This window comes from Haliotis rufescens, unplaced genomic scaffold (assembly GCF_023055435.1).
Source record: "Haliotis rufescens isolate VD_foot unplaced genomic scaffold, xgHalRufe1.0.p SCAF_9, whole genome shotgun sequence".
Classification (NCBI taxonomy): Eukaryota; Metazoa; Mollusca; class Gastropoda; order Lepetellida; family Haliotidae; genus Haliotis; species Haliotis rufescens.
In genome coordinates this window covers 45173887-45199380 of record NW_025964383.1, presented here as the reverse complement: position 1 = coordinate 45199380, position 25494 = coordinate 45173887, and the positions used below count along the sequence as shown (strand labels likewise).

General features: G+C 38.7%; 1 protein-coding gene across 2 annotated transcripts; it reads right to left on the bottom strand.

Moving 5' to 3' along the window:
• Positions 1–349: 349 nt before the first annotated feature.
• On the bottom strand, positions 350–21708 carry LOC124149940 (serine/threonine-protein phosphatase 6 regulatory ankyrin repeat subunit B-like). 2 transcript variants are annotated; one of them, XM_048391467.1, is made up of 7 exons: positions 21626–21708; positions 15554–15670; positions 14784–14861; positions 13378–13446; positions 10707–12757; positions 2475–2534; positions 350–888 (listed from the first exon to the last, which is right to left on the bottom strand). In XM_048391467.1, exons 2-7 carry the CDS (start codon positions 15627–15629, stop codon positions 877–879), a joined length of 2346 nt encoding a protein of 781 aa, XP_048247424.1. In that variant the 5' UTR covers positions 15630–15670; positions 21626–21708; the 3' UTR covers positions 350–876. The 2 variants fall into 2 exon arrangements, with proteins under 2 accessions (XP_048247424.1, XP_048247423.1); XM_048391466.1 differs by lacking the exons at positions 350–888; positions 2475–2534 and having other exon boundaries at positions 10114–12757.
• Between the last annotated feature and the right edge of the window lie 3786 nt (positions 21709–25494).

Below are 25494 nucleotides of genomic sequence, written 5' to 3'. Positions count from 1 at the left end.
GAACATTTTGTACTCACCTTATTACCATTGTAAAACAGTGTGACAATTCGATGAGGAAGATACTTTCTTCTATGTAGGACGCGAATGTGTTTGGGGATGGTAAATATCCTGTATTACGAATAAACACTATGTTTATCTCGCCAAGGCTCGCTAAATACGACGTTTGTTCCTGATGCAGGATCTTTACCATCCCCAAACACACTCGCGTGATAACCTCTATATACGTAGATGCTATATTTTAGACTGTTGCACTAATACGATTCCATACCACGGCCCTGTCATATATCAGTAGGCAAATAATGACAAGAAATTGTAGTATAGCATATTTATCCATAGGGCCAAAGGTACTGATACAATTATTTTCAGTAAAATGTCACTGAGCATTAAAATTTCTTCTCCATGCTTACTGTCTACGTCCTTCCGTTGTCACATTGTTTGCGACACGTACCCCAGCAACGTCACGTCATATCTAGTCACGGCTTGCATATAATGATTATTGATGCCATTCCTTGTTGATGACGTCTGTCTGTGACGTAGTCAATCTGTTATTGGAACTGAGATTATGTCTCCACTACTGATAACACAAAAACACCTGAGGTGACTGTGGTAATACATAGAATATCCCCCTACTCGCTACTCGAATGACGCATTATATGTCCCTAGTGAAATAATGTTGATAATAGAGATATGAATATACACATGCGTGATTAACCATCTTCCATCTGCATTCATATAAAACGAATGTATCTCTTCAACAGGCATTTCCCCCGAATACCAATGGACTAGTATGGACCCAGCTTCTGTCCTCCACGATGTATATCAACTCTCCAGGACTGGAGTGTCCCCATAGCCATGCTGCTCCCACATCTGTGCTTGTCACACTGAAGCCTACAACACGACAATCTGTATAATCATAGTTACAAAGGATGCTGACTACATCACATATCAGTTCATACAGTTAACCAAGTCTTTCTTTAATTCAAATCCCTTCTCCTAGATCGGTTATAATTGTCTTTCAACGTCACCTGTTTTGGGGTACAACGTAATTCTTACCCCCCTGTTCTATTACCACTAACTCCAAAACCGTCACATGATATTTATTTTGGTATCTATCAGATGGATGGATATATACAGGTGTAGTTGAGCCATGCTGCCCTGGATATATACATCTGAATACAAATAAGTACAGATCAAACGTGAATATGTTGACACTCGGGGAATTCAAAAGTTTAGTGTATATAGTTGTAGGATACACACAGGGTGCCGCAATGCTTCAAATTCTGTCTGCATTTTTCATCTTAATTTGGAAACTTTCTTTCGGCCTTTCATGAGAATGGATACATACAGAAGTGGTTGAGCCATGCTGCTCTGGATGTATTCATTTGATACCTTCCAAACAAGTATAGTCTTCAAAGCATCAGTAAAAAGAGAGGTATCAAACCATAATTAAACTGTACAAACAAGTCAAAAAGTAAATCGAAATGTTGATCTGGGTCACATTTGATCATGTCATTGTAAATTCCAGTGATATCAATGACGATAAATATTTCATATCTATAACCACATATTCATAAAGTATAAACGTTTTACCTTGAGGTGATATCTTCGTTGAAGTGTTTAAAGGGTTAGGTTCGATTGTTTACATGTCAGTGTCTTATTTTCTGATATTCTTAATATACAGCTAAGAGCAGTCAAAAGCCACAAAACCATGATAAAACATGTATATGTTTCTATATATTTGTCATACACCTTTCATTGTCTCATTGTAACATCTTGTAAGAAAACGTGTCTGTTTAAATGTGTGATTATTTGGTGCTTTCCCTTATTACATTTTTAGCGGTCGGGTAGCCTAGTGGTTAAAGCGTTCGCTCGTCACGCCGAAGACCCGGGTTCGATTCCCGACATGGGTACAATGTGTGAAGCCCATTTCTGGTGTCCCCCGCCGTGATATTGCTGGAATATTGCTAAAAGAAAGCGGCGTAAAACCGTACTCACTCACTCATGACATTTGTAAATTTGTTTTTAATAAAGTTTTAAACTCGGCTATATAATGTTGTCAAGTTGTCACCTGGTTACTAGTTGCTGCCACGTCTCCTGCCTGGATCCCTGAGCGTGGGTTCGAATCCCGGATCCCAATTTGTAAGCACCACGCTCTTTCTGACTGGTTTTAGTGCCAAACGTGTACGAACTGCATCATTTCAGGCTCTCCTCACACATCAAGCTGACACGCCGTGATATGACTGGAATTCTGTTCAACACTGCGGTAGCCTCCTACATGGGGTCCCTGACTATAATGGGGAGCGGTTTTCATTTATAACAGCCATTCTTAATGCCAAATTCTTCCCTATAAATTGGTATCAACAAAACATACAGAACAGGATTCATAGCTTTTATATGATGTACGACAACAGAAACACGAATAGTAAAATGTGTTACGTGATGTGTGACAGTTAACGCTAATGGCGGACACATACCATGTTGAATGCCATCTGAATTCTTCGTGACCAACTCGCGCCAAAAGGAGACTGGTTTCCCTTGAAGGAATGCAGAGGTATGAACATCAGATGCTGCTTCAAACAAGAACGATAACTCCTATTCTTCCAGCGTCAAAGCTTATCGACAAATGCATGTATTTTTTTAAAGAGCACATTTATCAACCAATTCAATTCATTTATCTTAATGTTTTACTTGCAAATTAAGATTGTAAACTTAGATGTTAAATAAAATGTCAGTAAGGTGGATTTTGGTTTAATAATAATTTCCACAATGTAATATTCAAACCCCGTGGTGATTCCGAGTTGGACGTGAGCTCCAGTTTGTAGTTAGAGGTGACAATGTATCGGTTGCAATTGGTCAGGCACGGCGACTTGGTTGATTGCGTGTCATTGTACCACCCCAAATTTTGATTTTGTGCATATTACCAACTTGCTTTTTTCGAAGTGTGTCAGTATATACAAGATCAAAGGCACATATTGTAATATATGTTGGACTAAGACTTTTCTTTCACAAATTTCGAAATCTTCTCATGTTTGTGCGTACATAATTCATGCTATACGATCCTCCATATAGTTGTGAATTTTATCCGAGGAATCTAAGTTTACAAACAACCTACAAAAATATATTTAGTTCTCTTATTAATGTAATAAAGGTATGTGATACGGATCAGACAACAGAGGACACACGTCGCCACTCGCCCATTTCCGTAACCTGCAAGAAGACTCTTGGCCCCATCGATGAATGTTATGCGCGAAAATACGACAAACCAATCAGAATGCGCGTATGATTTTAAGTTCTTCGTCAAAGAATCCCTCAGAAATTATTTTTGATTTTACATATGTCTTGCATCTAAAAATGTACCAAAACACAGTTAAGTGTGTTCAATCATACTGTATAATTCCGCATGTCCAGATGCACTTTAAATTACATCTGAAAAATATATAATATATGTGAACCATTACGCAACGTGTTGACAATTGTTTTAGCTATGCCCGTTTGCGCTAAGACAGTACCCGGTCGCAAAAATGGCCATGAGAGGGGTACGAGTTGCTATTCGGCTTGTCCCGGAATAACATGCTGTTCACGAATGCAGCGAGGAATCTATTAGGGAATTGCAAAATAATTCAACATCCGGAATAGTCTGCGTAACTAGTCCGGGCTAGTATATGCATGCACGCCCAACAATACATAAGTGCAACATTCGTGACCGGAATAGTAAACCCATTTCATCTCACCTTAGATGCACGGATTTTTTAAAGTGTAGCGAACATCAGATTTCCGAGGCCCGTGGTTGGATTCGAAACAGAATTTCTGATTCAATTTTGGATTGGTTTGATTGGTTTGTTGTTTAACGCCGCACCCAACATTCGAGCTATATGACGGCGGTCTGTAAATAATCGGGCCTGGACCAGACAATCCAGTGATTAATATCATGAGCATCGATCCATGCAATTTGGTTCGATACCATGCATCAACTTAGTCAGTGATCCCGTTAGTCGCCTCCTACGACAAGCATAGTCGCCTTTTACGGCAAGCATTGGTTGCTGAAGACACCAATTTTGGATGTCTTGTGGACATGGTCAAATGTCATGATTCAAGCTGCCGAGGTAATTACGTCATCTGTGGGAAAGCTCCACGGCTTTGCTACAAAGGTACAAGGAACACTGGTTGATTGTCATGTACTAGGCATTTAGACGCCCATTTCACGGAACACATGCTCTACAAATCCTGCAATCGACCGAAATCTGTACAGCAGTCGCCGTTGATATTTCAGACAAAAACAAAGTCAGCCGTCTTTTAACGTTCAAGGGAAAAGGGTTTGCTTTCACAATTGAACATTTGTTTTCACCAAAGGACAATCAAATCAAGCCAAAAACAGTAAAAATACAAATATAAGGATAGCGACCGTCATTATACAGCGAGGGGGGAAATTCGTCTGCTCTAACTGCCTTCACAAAAACATTCCAGCCCTTAATTACCGAGGCTGATGTGACGTAGTAGCATTACATTCGCTGCGTTTGCAGCATATAAGATGTGTAATCTGTGGAGTGACTGAAGTAATATTACGGCTGAAATCTTACTTGCATGGTTGTTTAAAAAGAAAAGTAACGGTTTAAAAACACAATTGTTCTTATATAATGTTTTTAGGTTTGGTTTATAAATACAAGAGAAGATTTTTTATACATATAAAACTGGTCGAAAATACAGTTGTGAATAGTGACAAATTTTAATTACATCACCGTGTCAATAATTATTGATTGATTCCGTCAAACAACTGTCAAACCATTTATTGCCATGTACGTACATGTACACAGGAAGTCGGCGCTGTCGGAGGCTCCAGGTAAATAAACACCGTGGTTTTATGACGGGAGATCAGACGAACCGTGAACCAGGGGCATGCGACGTAATTACACCTAAAGGTGGTAGAACCAGGGTATTGTCTCTTGGACTGGCTAATTGACCGTACGTATAATTGGTAAATATATTCGTTTTGACACCCGTGTTTCATGCGCATCCCGGCTCATTAGCAGAATACAGACAAATGAGGCCCCGTGATCAGCGGAGCGTGAACAACATGGATGCCGCCTTTCGGCCGTACCGAACAGTCAAGCTGCGATCTCGGAACTGAATCCAATTGCAAGCGGAGACAAGATTACTTCCCTTACCCAAACATGATCGTTGCTCAGAAATGTTCAAATCTATCTTCAGTAAATCATGAAATTAATGCGAGCATGACATTTATGCGAAAAATACGATCGGAAGTCCCTCTGATTATTTTAATATGTTTCATTTCATCATGATAAAAAAGTTAGTCACTTATAAGGTTACCACGTTGAAAATGGAAACGATCGTTAACAAAAACAACAAAATGTATTCTCTCATCACTCAGCCTAACAGTGATATAACTGCAAATTAAACAATCAAGTACGCTAAAGTATTACACATGGTGGGTGGAGGACCAGGGGCACTTTGAGTTTGACTGGTGTCATCAACTGGTCAAGTAACATCACGGTTTGTATATTCACGTTGATTGGACAGTCTAGACTGGCGCCAACTAATCATGACGGCGTCTTCAGAACAGAACAGAACTGTATTTCTCTCAGGTTTAGGCTTACGTGGATAACGGAAAATTTTGTTTAAGTGATAGCACATTTGTAATTCAATCTAATATACTTTCCTCGATTGATTATATGGCTGCGGTCGTAGATCCGGATGTATCTAAATATGCTCAGTATATACACAGGGTTTATTGTTATACTATTAGGATTAATAGATACAATTGAGTATTTATACCCTTGATCATAAAGTTAGTCACTACTTTCACACTTTGATTTGTATGATTTGGGTTATGATTAAATTGACAAAATAAGAAATCATTCGGTGTATATGTGTATTATATATTGTACCCCAATACGTAATTGAATTGTGTATATATAAGGACACTAGGTTAATTACTGTAATTGATTATTTGATAAAGATATTCACATTTAGTTGTGTGATATGTCACAGAGGTAAAGCTAATTCATTACAACTAATTGTCCCATTTATTTGGTTTCTATCTTTTATATGAAACAAATGCTATAACATGGGGTGATAAACTTCATTGGCAATAGACGTAGCATATAATTGTCCACATGAACAGTCTACTCTGTTCCAGATATGTTTATTCATTTTGTCAGCATTTAAATCGTTGCATTCCTGGCTCAATGATTCATTTGACGAAATATTGTTCCCTGTTTTGAATTACCGTCAGATAGTTCCAGAACAATTATAAAATTTTCAGCCCTAATTCCGAGATCATTCGAATTTCATATTCTTGTACGAACACTTATCAAAATTCATTTATACCTAGTACTATTATGTACATATGTATATTAGTTCAAATTATAATAATGAGGCCCTCTATATTCTCGAAACGGTCTTTGTTCTACGACAACCGTAAGTCGGTATGGGAAAACAAAATATTTGTTTAATTGTTCAAAGTTCAAAGTCAATGTCATATGATTATAGACAAGGAAGATAAGAAATTAGATATAAAGAGTATCCACTTTAAATGACAGAATTTCATTTAGTTAAATTTGCTCATAATTTGGTCTTTTCGTGGTACATAGTGCCAAAATACTCTTAATTATTTACTTTCATGTCATTACTAATCTCACATAAGGTCAAAAGTTGTACAACGTTTAACAGATATGATTATGACATGTTGTATCCAAACATTTCCAAACATTTCCAAACAAATCCAAGCTTGGAAATATGACCTTTCCAAATATTGGAATGGTCATATTTCCAATTGGAATGGTGGTATTTCCAAGTTTTGGATTTTTTTGGAATGGATGATATTTTGTCCAGTGCACGGCTCGGTGGCCCGTGCCCCTCCTTGGCATATCGCGGGATAACAGCTTCTAATATTAAACTCCAAGATATAGCCCCTACTCAACTTTTCTCATCTCCTCTTTGGCAAATGGTAAAGCCAGAGGTAGACCTGACATTAACAAAACTAAAGAAATCAGATACTAACCAATTAATTTACCAACAAGAATTCCATCAACTAAGAAACACTTACGACACTTTTAAATATATATTTACAGATGGATCCAAGGATGGTGGCGCAGTTGCTAGTGCCACTGTCATTGGATCCAGATCAATATCTTCACGATTACCCAATAATAGTTCCATATTTACAGCAGAAGCACATGCCATTTTTACAGCACTAAAATATATTGGTCATCAATCTAAACATAAACAATTCATTATTTTTTCTGATTCACTTTCGTGCCTTCAGGCGATTAACAATATGTCTTCGAAACATCCACTTTTAATCCAAATTCTCGAATTATTCAATGATCTTGCTACTGGCCAATATGACATCGTCTTTTGTTGGTAACCAAGCCATGTTGGTATCACTGGTAACACAATGGCCGATGCTTGTGGTAACGCAGCACTCACCAAATCTGTGACACCACTTCCCACCCCCTACACTGATTATAAACCTGCAATTAGATCCTACATTCGTGATCTGATGCAAAAGAAGTGGGACACCCAAGTAGGTATCAATAAATTACATGAAATTAAACCAAATATCGGTTGCACCTACTTGGGCTGTCAGTCCAGATTTGAAGAGGTCATAATACGACGATGTCGTATTGGCCATAGCAGATATACAAATGAATACTTATTGAAAGGTGAGGATCCTCCGTTTTGTGTCCCTTGTCATGAAAGAATCACGGTCAAGCATGTCCTGCTTGACTGTATTGATTTTTCCATCACAAGGGATACATATTTCAGTGTTAAAACAATTAAGGACCTTTTTAATGATGTTAATTCTCGTTTAATATTATGTTTTTTAAAAGAAATAGAACTTGTTCATAAATTTTGATGTTTTTTATGCATTATTTTACATATTGGTAGTGCTAATTATTAACTTAGATTGTTAGTGGCTATACCCTCAAAGGGGGGTTGAAGTAGCGTAAAATTATTGTCCCCCTAAGATGGTATGTAAGTCCCACATCATTCAAAGTATTGTTATTCATGCCAGAATTTTAAAACGTAGGATTTTTGTCATTTTAGTATAAGGCTTCACTGGTAAACTATCGCCAGTGACTGAAGGGTTGATATAAATCCTGCCAGGGTCCATGCAGGAAGCAAAGCTACTGTAAGTCCCCATGGTCCCTGGTATGGTGATCTCCCTTTAGTTACTGACGATCTCTAGCCCATTTGTATATTGTGTTGATCCTTAATACTTAATGCTTTTAAATGTTCCGCAACTAGTTTTAAATCTTATCTGTGATATTCTAGTTATCATACTGTCCTTCGATGACAGATTTTTATAAAGTTTAAATATATCTATATTTCATGTATAAATTCTCGTCACGATATGGCTGAAATATTGCCGATGTGACGTATGGCATTAACTCCCTCGCTCACTCCTTTGATTGTTTTAGAAAACTTAAGGTGCCTTGTTTTCTTGATATGCTTCACAAAAGGATCATCACACAAACAAATGTGTTTAAAAGTGCACAAACCAATTCTATCATGAAGAGCCTCCACAGTAATCAAACCATGCCCTCCCATGATATTTGGTAAATATCAGCGATTGAGGGAAGAACGTGGATGGGTGGATCTATTGTCTGACATGATTCTTCGTGTACCCTTCGTGTTCTGCAATACCCTGAATTTCTATCTATAGTATACTTAATTTTAATGACTTGATTCACAAGGATGTTGTAAATATACCCTTCAAAAAAAGAAACTTGACATGAGAACCAAATAAGTCAAACAGAAAGATGATGTGTCTATAATTCGCGAAAACACACGCAAAGCACATAAACGTAGCGTTTGGGGACTGAATGCAACTCAACGGAACAACGCCATTGGGAGATTACAAGCTGGATCAACTCAGCAAGAAGTGGTCAGGCACTTTGGTGTATCCAGACAGACAATCTCCGTACTGTGGACCCGATACAACAACACCAACAGAGTTGACGACAGACCAAGGGTGACAACCCAAGCACAAGATCGATACATCCGGCTGCGACACCTCCGAGACCGCACTACCATAGCCACGTCTACAACCACACAGATCCCTGGGGTACGCAGAATATCAGATCAAACGGTACGCAACAGACTGAGGGAGGCTGGACTTTTTGCACGAAGACCTGTTCGACGTCATATATTGACCCCACGCCATTGCGGACCGTCTGCTTTGGTGCCAACAGAGGGTTAGATGGGCACGTGCAAGGCGGAGAAATGTACTGTGTACTGACGAGTCCCGTTTCCTACTCACACGTGCTAATGGGCGCGCACGTGTTTACAGAAGTCGGGGTGAACGTTACGCCCCCAACTGTGTGCAGCAGGTTGTCCCATTTGGCGGCTTGACTGTCATGGTATAGGCCGGAATTCATCACGGTGGTCGGACACCTCTCGTGCAGGTGGCAGGTGCATTGAAAGGTGTGCGTTACAGAGACTTGATCCTACATCCTTACGTTCTTCCTCACGTCAACGTTCATGGCGGACAGTTCCAGCAGGACAACGCTCGACCGCATATTGCACGTGTTTGTCAGGACTTACAGCACAACAACATCCAGACAGTACCTTGGCCAGCCCGGTCATCAGATTTGTCCCCGATTGAGCATCTGTGGGACGAGTTGGATCGACGCGTTCGCAGAAGGAATCCACCGCCCCAAACACTTCCGGCGCTTCTTCATGCACTTCATCATGAATGGCAGCACATCCAACAGCGTGTTACTGACAACTTGATTGCATCTACGGGTCGTCGGTGTCAAGCGGTGATTGATGCACGTGGTGGGCACAACCGATACTGATATTTCTGTACCCCTGTGACATTAACTGTATCGTGTACGTGTGTCTGTCTAGGTGACACGATTAATGTTTTGAACATTGTGTACATTGATCTTCCAACAGTGTTTCAATTATGGTTTCTGTGTCCTATTTTGAAACAATCGCATTATGTTACATTTTGAAAGTCAGTGTCAAGTTTCTTTTTTTGAAGAGTATACTACCATCTTATGGATCTATGTTACCCAAATATCAAATATTGAACAAATAATAATAATAATGATAATAATAATAATAATAATAATATCAAGCGTGTCAATATGAAACCAATATTCTACTTTTCAATTAGCTTTCGAAACCACAGGTGATGGTGTCCACTCAATCCAACTGATTTGTGGAATGACCCATCACTACTTATACTCTTTTAGAGATCCACATAGGGTTTAAGGTGAAGATGTTGAAGATATCAAACATCACCATACTTGCAAGTTGAACAGTCCATAACTATATAACGTCCAAGTCTTCATCGTAAGATCAAGGTTGCTACATTGATCTCCTTTCTAACCATATGCCCTTGGTCATTTTCTGATTTTGAAGATGTCTTTGCCTCACTCCATTGGCTCTGGGATGTGAGAAAGGATGCTTAAATATCAACACAAGCAGCATCGATTATTTTGTCGCATCCTTCTCATGCCATATCCTTTGCTTTCAAGGAGTCTAATAACTTTCTCGTTACACTCCTTTTCCGCCACCATCATTGGTGTTAGCCCTTTCTTATTTTTGCTGTTTAGATCATCTAACTCTTGTGTGATAATGTACTCAACAATCTGTACATTGTCACTAACACATGCACAATGAAGGATGTTTCTATCTGAATTATCTACCAATAATAAATTACATTTTTTGCTCACCAGTAGATCAAAAACTTTCTTCTGTCCATTCACAGCTGCAACCATCACTGGTGTGAGCCCATTCTTATCTCTGCTGTTAATGTCAGCAATGTTGTGTAAGAGAATGTACTCAACAATCTGTACATTACCACCAACACAAGCATGATGAAGGATGTTGCTCCCTGAATCATCTACCGTTGACAAATTACATCCTTTGTTCACAAGTAGTTGAAAAACGTTCTTGTGGCCATTCATAGATGCTGTCATCACTGGTGTCTGATCTGTTTCATTCTTGCTATCAATATGAATCATATTGTGAGCCATCAGATAGCCACAAGAAAGGATGTATTCAACAATTTTGACGTTACCACCCGAGGAACCTGCATGAAGAATGTTGTTCCTCTGATCATCCTTAACAGAAAGATCACATCCTTTCTTCACGAGGAGATCAAACACCTTCCGCTGACCATTCACTGCTGCTTCCATTACCGATGTGAGCCCATTTTCACCTCTGCTCTCTATGTCAGCTAGATCACGCGAGAGAATGCAGTTCACAAAATTGACATTATCACTTGCACAAGCTGCATGCAAGATATTGTCACCCATGGCATCTACTACCGATAGGTCGCATCCTTTCCTGGCAAGGAGATCATACACTTTCTTCTGGCCGTTTGCTGCTGCCATCATGACTGCTGTGAGCCCGTCTGAAGTTCTGCTGTTAATGTGGGCTATCTTACGTGAGAGGATATCTTCAACAATCTTTACATTGTCACTACTACAGGCAGCATGAAGAATATTGCAACCATCATTGTCTAGTACCTCTAGATTACATCCTTCACTTACAAGTAGATCAAATACTTCCTTGTGTCCTTTCTCAGCTGCCAGCATCACTGGTGTTGCTCCATCCTCAACCCTACTCTCAATGTCAGATACACCGCGTAACAAAATGTCTTTAACTAACATTGCATCATTGCTAAGACATGCTGCATGGAGGATGTTGCCACCATTATCACTAACGTCAAACTGATCACATTCATTGCTGACAAGGAGATCAAACACTTTCTTATTGCCTTCTTTTGCCGCCACCATCAATGGTGTATTTCCATCGTAACCTTTACTGTTTATATCAACTAACTTCCGTGAAAGAATGTCCTTAACAATACTGACATTATCACTGTAACAAGCATTATGCAGGATGTTGTCCCCGTGATCATCAACTACAGATAGGTCACATCCGTTCCTTACCAGTACATGGAACACTTCTGTTTGTCCTTTCATTGCCGCCACCATAACTGGCGTTATCCCACACGCATCTCTTCTCTCAATGTCAACTATTTTATTTGAAAGAAGATAAGTGACAATATACACACTGTCACCACAGCAGGCAGCATGAAGAACGGTGTTATCTAGTTCATCCACTACCGATAGGTTGCATCTTTTTCCACGAAGGAAATCAAACACTTTCTTCTGTCCGTTCTTTGACGCCACCATCACTGGGGTCATCCCATCCTCACCTCTACTCTCTATATCAGCTACCTTTTGTCGCAAAAGATACCTTACTATAAACACACTGCTACCGGAGCAAGCATAATGAAGCATATTGTTCCCCTCATAATCCATTGCCGAAAGATTACAACCTTCTTTTACAAGTAAGTTAAACACTTTCTTATTTCCAGTGCTGGCTGCTTTCATCAGTGGAGTTCTACCCAAAAGGTCCTTTTTCTCAAGACTTATCTTATCGTTTGAAACTAACTCTTTGACAATGGCAGCATTGCTTCCAGAACATGCCACATGAATTATGTTGTCACCATTATCTAACACTAATGAAAGGTCGCACTGTTCTTTCAGTAAAGTATTAAATACTTGTGTATGTCCTAGACATACTGCAATCATCACTGGGGTCCATCCTCCAGGGCTTATGTTGTTTATATCCACACTACCTTTGGATATCAGTTTTGTCACTCGATTATTTTTTCCTTCAATGCAAGCTTTATTGAATATTTGATTCGAATATGTTGGATTACTGGTCCCATGTCGAAATTGCGGCGTTGATGTCATGGGGTGTTCATTAGCTGCAATTACATGAATAGTTGATAATTGTAATACATTAGTAATTCATAACCACAGAACAACATACATGTACACTTATTCTTGTGGATGTTCAAAAAGCTGTTTATGAATATTTGGCCTCTTCTGTTCATTTCAAATTACTATTGTTATTTCAGGCTAATAGTTTTACAATCGATCAAATTATTGATGCCTCACAATTGTCCCTGAACCAAATTCAGGACATCACTGACAGATACAATTATATAAAAACTACATAAGGAAAACAAATAAATAAATACAATGTTAACCATTGGAGCCATGTGGATATTCTTTCAGAAAACGTTAACATCTATAAGCATAACATTGTAGGATAATACATATACAAATCAAATCAAATCAAATCATACTTGTATGAGAACAGTATCACAATAATAATTGTTAATATTATGGTATTGTCCCCATTGACTAGCAAGCATTCTTTTCTTGAAAAGATAAGCCGTACATTTAAAGCATTGTAGAAACTAAATTGAGAATGGTTGTAACATGTGCTTCAACCGTAATACAGTCACTGCTCTATGTGCTGGTTGATGAGTTTGATACTGAATTGAGGGCAATCCCTTAAAAAGATTGGAGACTAACTTACGCAGTTCTCTTGAACTGTCTGTGGCAAGCAGTCCATCTGGTGTCACATGAATTACATTCTTTGTGTATGCTGAAATGTTAAACATACACAAGTATGTTTTGTCCATATCATAATGTTAGCATACGAGTTCCTCAAAACATTCGTAATGTTTGTAGTTTGATGAGTTTGATACTCCATCCAGCAGGAGTGAGTGAGTTAAGATGTATAGTCACATCGCCAGTATTTCAGCCATATCGTGACTAAATCAAGTAGTACATGAATAATACATAAATATAGACATTTACAATCTGTCGACAAAGGACAGTAGACACACTAGACTATCACAGTTGTAGATTTTAAACTAGCATATCATCATAAAATTTTATCAATTCAAAACAGTACACAATACAAATGGGCTATAGATCACCAATAACCAAAGGTAGGTCACCATACTTGGTACCATTGGGACTTATGATACTTCTGCTACCTACATGGTAACCCAGCAGGATTTACACCATCCCTCTGGCTACTGGTGATTGTCGGTAAGTTTAAGCCAAAACATTAAAAAACAACAAAAATTCTACGATTAAAAACATGGAAAATGAAAAATACTTTGAATGAAATGGGACTTACATACCTTCTCAGGGGGACAATTATTTTACGTTACTTCAACCCCCTTTGAAGGTACAGCCACCAACAATCTCAGTTATTAGTTCATTCTACCAAATTAAAATCACATACTTTTTACAATACATTATCAACATTACAAAATTTATCAATCAATTCTATTGCTTTTTAAAATTCCAAGAATTAAACGAGGACTTACAGTTCATCCAGGAGGAGGTGAATTAAGTCTTTAATATTTCCTCAAGTTAAGAGTATGGATGGTTTAAACGTGTTCTTTGTTCATACCAGAATCTAAGCACACTCCTGACACAGAACTGTAACTAACAGTATTGCAGTATATCAACACTTCAGTCCTTCATTGGAAAAATACATGAAAAATAACCTCTGGTTGAAACAGATGATTCAACAGCTGCATTCTGATATGTATATAAAAGTATGTATTTCTCTTTCCAAATAACGACATTTACCAATTCTTAAAATATAGAGCATATCTCGCAATATGTTTAAGGCAGAAAACGTCGTCACTTTACACTTTACGAAAACAGAGCTTTGAGCCTGGCACTTCTTAGTGATACTTTAGGTACTCGTTGAGTCTCATGCCAGAAAGTAACACAATGTGCGATTGTAAGTGAGTCTCAAACCATACTGCTTCAAACATTATCTTAAAAAAAACAACAGAGTTTGTGATTGGTTTTATCATGTAACAATCCAAAGGTTACAGGTCCAAACATCCATATGAGTTCAATTATTATTCCTATTTATCGATTGATCATAAGAATACCAAATGGCCAGTATCTTACCAATATAATTTCTGATCCCAGTAGTATGGCTGTTTTCAATACTTGCATGATCAGTGCCGCCTCGAACATTCAATTGTCCTGAAAAAAACAACCATGCAATTTGCTATCGAAGCTTAGTGTGGGTCATCATAATATTGATTGTGTACTCTTGACTACACGATGCACCACATATAAAAAATTTCAGTACACACGACAAATTGTCAAATATTGCAAATGTATTGGTCACTAGTTTACATTTCAAGTAGATGTCCAATAACACAGTGTTTGTAATTATTGGAAGTACAACTACAGCTACCAGTACTACAAGTACTACTACACTACTGATAATAATAACAATACTGCATGTATTGAGCACATGTAATGAACACACTCTTATCATGAAGCACTTTTCCATTTAGATGGGATTTGTCCAAAAACTCCCTATAGAGTTTTGAACACACAATGCCATTTAGAAAGTGGTCAAATGTAACAAACGTTATATTTTGGGTAACACTTTCTTAGTAAAGTACAGATATAAATCTTGTTGATTGATTGATTAAATTGACATAAATGTTTGATACTGATCCTCTCTTATTTATGACTTGTAACACTGGTACTGAAATGATGATGTCTACTGTATCCAATGAAATGCAACGGTTCTGTGGTATCTCAGTTCGTGACTTAAGTGACATTATCAAGACAACCTACTCAGCCTTCATTTACTACAGGAAATGAAGTTGATCTCATACCAAGATACATATACTCTTAACATTTTGAATGTGGTTATTTACCTATAGTTCCTTTGGGTCTCCTTCTCTGTTTGGTTTGCACAGCCTTAGATTGGAGAACTCCTTTTCCTGAAGCCATGATGCAGAACTCGAAACCACAGGATGAAAAGGAGAACAGTGCTGAAAGAGACATACAAGACAATTTATGTTTTAGAGTGTCATCGTTATCTCTTTTTTACAGTTCAATTTGAGTCGATTAAGTCTATGTTCGTCTGCCATTCGTCCGTCAGCACTTAACTAAATACTTTTTCTCCTCCAGAACTAATGAACACATCGAAATAACTTTCACAGAACATATCCTACTTTTCTCTTTTGTTGATTGTCAAACATTCAAAATGGCATCTACAGCTGCAGTAAAGACTACAGCCATCTTCCTAGATATGCCTTTCAAAAACGTTTAGAGAATGTTCGTGAAATCCTTCATTACATTGTAGCAAGTATTGTTTGACATATCAAACAATGTGAACCTGAAACACAAACAATCTGTGCAAATTGGCGGTTTGGTGTTCTAAGAAAGCAAATCACTTCATTGTTAATTGGCTTGTAATTGAAACACATATACTACTATTACATTTTTATTAAAGATTTGTTTCCTTCACTACTAACACACACGTATTTGTTTGCATTGTTTTGTTTTAGTATGGAATACATTATTTTATCAAATCATCAGCGTCTGCATGATGATGGCTGTGGTCAAGTTTCTGAGGGATAGATGCACCTATTGCACCTCAGATGATGGTGTCCCAGAAGGCGTGACATCAGGTGATGTTGTCTCTGATTATTAAAATGTGACAGTTTGGTCAGTCTCCGTGCATGTCTCTGAGGATGGTTTTAGAGCCGAAATTGCCACTATCAGATTATTGTCACGGAAAAGGAAATTGGAAGCTGTCAAACTAATGTTTGCCATCAGAACCTAATTAAAAAGCAGCTGAGGGAATCCCCCAGATTCCTCTGTGATGACAGGAGTCCTTCTGAAACTGGACAAACGTCAGTCCTACAGTCCTTCAGTTATTGGTATTGTAATCAGCTACTCAAGCAGCCAGTATGTCTTTCACATCACAGGTGGCTCTTTCAACAGAACCTTGATGTCTGGACTTGCGACGTAACAATCAGGTCAAATTTGCTTCAACTCGTAATGATTGTAATCACATGTGCAGTGAATTTTCAACCATCGTCGCTCTGTATGCATTTTAATATGTTTGATGGTCATTAGGAAAATATCCAACAACTGGTACGTGACTTATGATGGTCATTTGGAGGGTAGAGGTTAGAGCACGAAGAATTTAGTAAGATGATCCTGGTAGGTCATGATCCAGCTATACTGTATTTGTCACATCGAATGCATATCAACCAGATCAACATGAGCAGGGAAATTTCGTTGACAGGATTGCTCTACAGAAATACCAAGTGCATGAAATAACAAAATAAAAGAGTTGGCAGTCTTTCCAAATAACGCACTGTCAACGTCAATGTGTTGAGTCTCTTTCAGCACCACACAAGACGTTAGCACAGGCATAGACACAAGAAAGGACAATACATTCATCTGGAAGGGTTGTTGTTTCTCTTTCAGGAACCGATGGGGTTGCACAAAGTGAGAACATGACTATACTCTGTGACATTGAAAAAAATTAAACTCCGTCTCTATATAAAATATGTACAAAGAGAGAGATGTAAAGTAAATAGACAAACAAACATGATAGAACATTAGTTACATTGAATGACAACAGCTATATGACTATATATGTTTGAGTCTGAATAAAGCTCACCTTATTATAATCATATGCAAATATACAAACTGACAAAAACTTACCTACACCACACCTCCTTAGCATGTACATGTACTACACTGGAGATAGAAACGGCATGTGGTGACTGCATATGTGACCTGCATAGCCTATCTATTCAGCCAAGATATTGATTGACAGTCATGTTGTGTACCGTCGAGATAAATCTCCTACTGAGCCTCCTCTCAACGAAGAATTGTGTTTTGTGTCGTGTAGGGGGGGCGGGGGGGAGGGGGGGGTGGGGGGGTGGGGGGGTGGGGGGATGGGGATGTGGTGGTGGTTCACGTGACAACGTACGGTGCTACTTGTTGACGGCGTCTTTGATCTCGGCTCCATATATTTTGAACCAGTAAAGAGGACACGTGTTGACATTTCTTGACAAATCTTGTGAAGTTGATTAGAATTTTACTTTTATATATCCATGGTAAAATGATCACATGTCTGCACACTGTTTTTACGTTTATTACTGCACATATACGTATATACACAAAACAAAAAAACACATTAGATTGATATAGATATGCCTGTCTTAACAGAAAGTGTAACGACCAACGCAAACATGTTTAATCAAACAAGTACTATTATTGACCGCACTGAACTATGATAAATTCCTTCACGTATTCAGAATGACTTTTGCTAATAGTTATCTTCGAGGCCCCACACGACCATCGTGCACCCTAGCAACAAAACATAGCAACATGTATACCCCCTGTGCAGCCCACTGGGAGAAAATCAATACACATGTTTATCTTGGCAATAAGGAAGTATGTTCAACTGCAGTTACTTAAAGGCGCAAAGCAACCACATATTTAAGTAAATTGGAAAAGAATATTCTCAGGATAATAGTCAATAAATCATGTACGTGAAAAACAGTAACTTTAGGGACACTTTGATTAACTTTCCTGTCCACGAAAATATAACAGTAACAACGCCTTTTAACTGTATATTTTTTGTCTGTGGCAGTTTGATATCAGCCAAGTGTTGCTTATCATGTTGTGAGTCAACGTTCATATCAAGAATTTCATCCAGTAAAAAGGGTTACACTAAGTCTGGTATAATTTAAGATTTAATGTCGTTTACAATGAAACATTATCTACATCTTGGTCAAGTAAATAAATTCACTATTCAAGGAATTTCGTATCTATAGTAATATTTTCCATATATTTATAACATCACAAACTTTTAATATTTAAGTGGCATTATGATAGTATTTCTATACTTACAATCAGAAGAAACTATAAAATATATAGTGAGACATCTAATATTCTACTGCTTGACACATATTACATATATATTTTAATACATCACTATGTTGCCATAACTGTCTCCGCTTGTGAGGTTTAGCAGAAACCTTACGCGATCATTGCTAAGACCTCGGGGTCTTTCTACTCGACAATTCGACTGTGAAATGCCTTTGAAAACCTTTTAACATAAACATGGTCTCCAGCCACATGTAAAGCTATATCACCTAAATGATAGAGATAATGTGTTTCTTCGTATTCTCCTAGTACAACTCAATCGTTTAGAGTGAATGCGCTACCGTCAATAAATAAGGAAACTGATGATGTAGCTGTCGGGTACATTTACAATATCGTGGCAATGAGCTTAAAACTACCTCCAAGTATCTCAATGAATAGACAAAATGGCATGTTGTTGGAACAATAGATGGAGTTGGGGTGGGGAGGCTGGGGCGCCTGTATCCCGTGTTGCCCAAATGTTCCTCAAGGAGCACAAATAGTCAACTGTGGGGCAAGTTCTGTCAAACGGATGGAGTTGCAATGAGATCTGGGGCGTGGCAGCCATAACGACATCTAGACAAGATCAAAGCATTACTTTAATTACACTATGCAATACATCTAGATCTGCTCCTGTTATCAAAGGAGATTTCCGTACAGTACCTGATATTTCAATATCTGAGGTTAAAAACTGAAAGCAATGCATCCTGTGCCATAGGCAAAGGTTGGTGTGGGCTCGGCAACACCAGTTACGGGCCCACGATTAGAAATTATCTACAGACATTTTATATTTATACCCCCTACAAATTGTCATTTTGCCAACGTACTTCAATGTTTTACAGCCAATCAAGGTTTTGTCTTCAATTCAAAGATGTCTGAGAACGTAGTTGAGGTAAGCTAGAATTTTTGACCAAGATCGGAATGGGAGTGGCAGTGTCATGGTGTTCTGCGGTACCACACATGACATGAGTACTGATTTGATTATTGTGATTTTCATTTGAACGGCAGTGATATGTTAACGAAATTGTGCATCCTGTCATTTTTCGTTTCACTAGAATTGAACATCTGTGTATCTGTGCGACGTTCTCGGTTGGAGATTGTACTCCAGAGGCCTAGCACTCGCCAATCTGGCACAGCTTAGGATAAATCTTTATGTGAAATGGCAGGCGATATCAGGAAGACCATAGGCAAGTTAAGCATCAGCGTGTCACTAAGGTGTCGAGCATGTATCGCCCAACATGGTGTACACACCAGATATTGATCTACATGCACGAAATTCGTTTTACAAAAATTTATCGTCATTCCACATTCACTACCATTTCACCAGTTACCTTATTTGTTTTGTCGGTAGTATATTGATCAACTTTTATGCTCCATATTTACTCAAATGTAATCTTTACTACCAAAACATCAGATAAGACATTAGAACTACTCATTGAAATAGATATTTGTCATTTCACAACTATAAATCTACAGAGCACATAGACTGTGGTTCTACTGCTAACCGAAGAACAACACAATGAATCCTCAAAGAAGAGCTCAACACAATAGATCTATAACTAACACGACACATTCTTCGAGTCGAAAACGAAACACGAGTCATTCTTATGCTTGACCCATCACAAGTTTAAGCTTTAAATGTCATACTACTTGCTCAAAACCATTCCTGACTGCAAAAGTGCTCAATAATCACGCTATAATATATACTCCGGAAACTCAGCATATATCCAAAGTTGTGGTGGGGAAGAAGGGTGCGCGAGACAAGCTACAATGCGTATGTCTGAGCATATCCCCGATGATCAAGAAGAAAATAACGATTAGGCGGTTGATTGGCTATGGTGTGGGGTGGCATCACCATGTCTGACCCAACCCCACTCCATATTATACCGGGAAACAATACCGGGACAACATTCTTACACCCTTCGTTGTCGATTTGTATGGCTTTTTGGTCGACGTTTAATCTTTCAGGACAATGCTCACCTCCTGCAGCACAAGGTCCATAGAATGCCATAGTCAGCATTTACATTTACCCCATTGCAAACGTCCAGGACCCTTATGCTTAGCAACGGAGTGACAACAACCAAGTGATGAGAGGAATATATGCATGATATGTTGTAATAAGCAGCAGATTAACATTGACAACTACAGGTAATATATGACAAGTAGCATGTACAGTAAGAATAACAAATATCACACAGGTAATGAAGCACGCGGGTAATAAAGCCACAGTTAGGATATGGATTAAATGGATTAAACAGTTGTGACAAGCTGAGTGGATCCTAATTAACATTGTCTGTTGCTGTATTAGATCTTCATAGGCAGACGAGATTTAATACACTTAGTCTTTGTTGATCAAAGGTTTGTAACAGTGGATTTCTATAGCTTCTGAGTTTTCTTTGGGTGAAATCTTGATGTTTGATAAATAATTATACATCAGGTTCCACAGCATACCTAACCTTACTAGAGAGTCTAGATATGCGACCTGGTTTCACGTTCTGTTTACTCAAGCCTTACACTGTGAACATAGTGAGACTTAAGACTTGGTTTATCTATAGCGCAGGGCTTAAACAATGTACCCCAATGTCATTGTGACATCCAGATATAGAGGCATAATGTAACATGTGTAGCCCCGAGAAAAAGCCTTGATACTACCTGTTACTTACACCAGTTGAGACACGGGAGATTAAATTGTAGCGGGAAGATCAACAGCCGATATTGCTACGTGCGTCACTAGGATTATTTGAACTACACTGGCCTTGCAGAATGTTACTAAACTTTTATTATTTATGTGGCCATTTACGGATATTATTTCAAATGTATTGATACTGACCCCACAGGTCCCTGGTTGCTAAGACACATTGATTGTTGTACCGTTGAGATAACGCTATCGTTGCACAGAGGTGCTAGGTGGTTCATGCCACAACGTACAGCACTGTCCTTTGTCTATTAGACATATAAGATTACATAACAACCGTCATATAAATATATATATTCGACCCTGATTTAAGCTCATAGTATCAAATTCAAATGTAAACATACGCACTAACACAACTTACCTCCAGCACGCCTCCGTGTTTACTGCGCAGTGGGCAAGACCTACAGGTAGTGACTCCACAGTCACCTACATAGCCTATCTTCTTAGCTAAAATCATTGAGGAAGGTGACGGTCACGTGACTGGGAACAAGGATATAGTAGTGGTGTAGAAGCCACGTAAGGGGTGGGTTTTGAAACTGGCCTGGATCATCTTTGCTGAATTTTCCATGGCGACATCTTTTTAACTGCTTTATTTATGCCCCCCTTATATTACCTTTCTGAACGGCATAGCCTCTCTGTGTCCTCGCCCTGTCTTCTAAGGTACAAATACATCCATCTGTGGCTGAGCGTGATTCCAGTGCAATCTTTCGAGTTGAGTTGATTGGTTCAATTGTGTCATATGGCCCTGTGACGCAAGGGTAGGATTATGCAGATGGCTGTTACAATGAATGCTCGTTCCACCCGTGACGAACAGGTCTGGTTGTTGATGAAATGTAGTGATAGCTAAATAGACATACTTTTTATTCATGCACCGATTGCCCTTAAATGTAATATCCAGTTATGTATGACTGTTTAATAATCTCATACCAACTTTGACTGGAGTAGGTCCAATAGTTTTTCAGATATTGTAGTAATCGTCGGTACCTTAAATTAACTTCCAAACTATAGTTGTGTAGACAGGCTCTTGTGATCCGTGCTGTATGCGGTCGAGCGTTGTCCTGCTGGAATACACCCTTGCCGTTGGCTGCAATTAGGAGGACGTGTTGTAGGAGAATTTCGTTGATGTATTGCCCTGGGTATGGACCAAACCTGTCCTGTCATGATGACAACTAGCGCCCACATGATAACGCTACCCCCACCAAACCTGTCCACTTCCTGTACGCAGTTTCTGGCGTAACGTTCTCCCCGACGTCTTTGGACCTATGCTCTGCCATCCCCTCGACAGAGGAGATATCGTGATTCGTCGCTGACTCAGACATCTCTTCATCGCAGTTGCGGTCATAACCTATGTGACGACACCAATGCAGTCATTGTTGAGGATATTGTCGACTCAATATGACGCGTCGAACAGGACGTCTTGCTCGTAGACCTGTTGCTCTTAAACGGTTTTGTACGGTCTGGTCATAGATTCTGCGCAGTCCTGGTATTTGGATGCGGTTGAAGTGGTTGTGGTCGTCCTGTCACGTAGGTGGCGCAGTCGGATGTAGCGATCTATGGCGGGGGTGATTTCTCTTGGTCGTCCCGACCTTGGCCGATCCCGTGTTGACCCATACTGTTAAAACCGATCACATAGCCTTGTTATGGTGCTCGGCGCTACATTGAAAACTCTGGCTACAGCTGATCGGGATTCCCCTACCTGCAAGCGGCCTATGACGTTGTTTCATTGCACTTCTGTCAATCTTGGCATGTTGTTGAACTGTCACTGTTGATTGACGCAGATGCCAGGAAATCAAAAACCCTGCACTTTAATACCGTTCATAGTGCTGCTGCACGTGCAGTACGTGCAGCTCCATGACCCTTTTGTTAATGCACTGTGCGCGTTTTTTCCGAATCGTACGTGTTTCCTGACTAATGGTTTGCATGTCCTTGTTGTGATCATTTTGATCCGGGAAATTTGTCACTGGCACTATAACACATTAAACCTCTTCATTGTGCACCTCTTGGTCCGCTAACTTTTGCTTTTATGGCCTCAAATATCGGTATTGCGTTTCTCTCTTTTTTAACGTGTATAGTTAGACTGTTTTGCACGCCCCACATTTGAATGTGCTTTGTTTAAATCCTTTTGACCTTTATGAACGTCAGTTTAAGCTCCAATACCTACTGTTCATACAAGCCTAGTAATGACTCCTTGCCGGATCAGTATTGGGTCCGTACATTTGTTGTTTGTTTGTTTGTTTGTTAATGCCGCACTCAGCAATAGTCCATCAAGCAATAATCAAGTCTGGGCAAGACAATCCAGTGATTGACATCATGAGTATCGAGAAAAGCATTTGGATCAACCAGGTCAGCGAGCCTGGCCACCCGATCCCGTTAGTCGCCTCTTACAACAAGCATAGTCGCCTATTATGGCAAGCATGGGTTGCTGAAGACTTATAATCAGTCAACAATCATAAAAGGCAATGATTGTGTAGAATCTCTACACTCTACAGTATATATTTAATAATATTGGCACATTACCATCTCATCCTACCGGGTACCCGTTCATTGCTGGTGAACAGAGGCACATTTCGAACAGAGTCACTTTGCCCAAGGAGACACCACATGTGCTACAAGTGGTTCAGTTTGGGGCAGAAAATATTCAGGAGTCAAGCTGCCGAACGTGGTCACCCATCCAACTGTATATTCAAGTTCGTATTTCTGCTATTCTAAGTGTGACTGAGGCCGTCCTTTCAACAGTCATTTCTGAGACATTTATTCATTAATTCCACCCGCATTTTTTGCATTCATAATTAACTCTCAAGTTAATTTAAAGATTTATAGTTCACACTATTCAAAAGAAGTTAAAGAACACCCGATTGTTTCATATGACTATGGTCAGTTATGAGAGAAAGCGAGAGCGAGAAAGCGATATTTCCCATAATGCCGTACATTAAAACGTTTTTTGCTGATATACAGTGATCCATTCCTATATATAATTCTCATCGCTATTTTGCCTCTTATATTTAGATTTTTTAAACATCTTGTAGTAGATAAATATGTTACATATACATACTTAATGCTATCTCGTTTAGTTTTCATTCACGCATGTGTTTCTTTCCTTGTAGTGTAGTAAATTAGCAAGATTGACAGACTACAACAGAATAGTCGCTATTCAAATTTTAATTTTGTTCATAATACCACCCAAATCTTCCATCAATCTTAAAACTGAAACTTTAAAGGATAAATTGAACAGGAACAATAAAAAGATCATATATAGACAAATATTTGTCAGCATTATCATCAGCCACTGTTTGTATTGTTTGTAATGTCCAAAGAATTATTTTGTCGGTTAACAGATTTGGAATTAAAGCTGAATATTTGCTCGTCCGATTTCGGGATGACAATTATATTGTTAAAGATGCATGTACATCATGCAGACAAAAGTTATAAATGTGCAAAGTTATGTTTCCCTTACAAAATACAGATCGATTAGATATATGTCTCTACCTTAAGTCACATATAGGACTTTTGAGAGCGTCATCAACCCGTAACCTCATTCCTTGGACAATAGAAATGAAATGCGTTAAAAATAACATTTGAAAATAACTCGTTTATCATAATTCCTTTCGATCAAACTGTCTTCGGGAATCAAATTTAATGCTGAAGTGCTTGTAAAATAGACTATAACTTTCCCGCCAGGGGGGAGACTAGATATCCAATTATAGTATCGGCTCAAGCAGGAATATATATACATATTTATGTAACAATTCTCTATCTATTGATCTGTATGGTTAACAATTGTGCGTTGTGTTATGTAGTTATCTACCACATATATACACAATGACTCATATGACAATGAGTCACACACACACACACACACACACACACACACACACACACACACACACACACACACACACACACACACACACATACATAATTTTGACAAAACTATACTTAAGATATACATAAAATATTAGAATTATGAATTCCCCGAGGTGATATTTCTGGATTAATGTTAAAAGCGACGTAAAACCATTCTCACTCACTCACAGCGGTGTTTATCAAATTACAATATGCAGGTTCATATACTTGTAGATTTGCACAAGACAAGAGACACAATACAAGGTGATCATAAATCAAATATAAAAAGGAATATTTACGGACAACAGTATGACACACTGTACCATCATATACTACTGAAAACAAGTTATAGAACACCCACAATTATAAGATTGTATTTTGCAATAC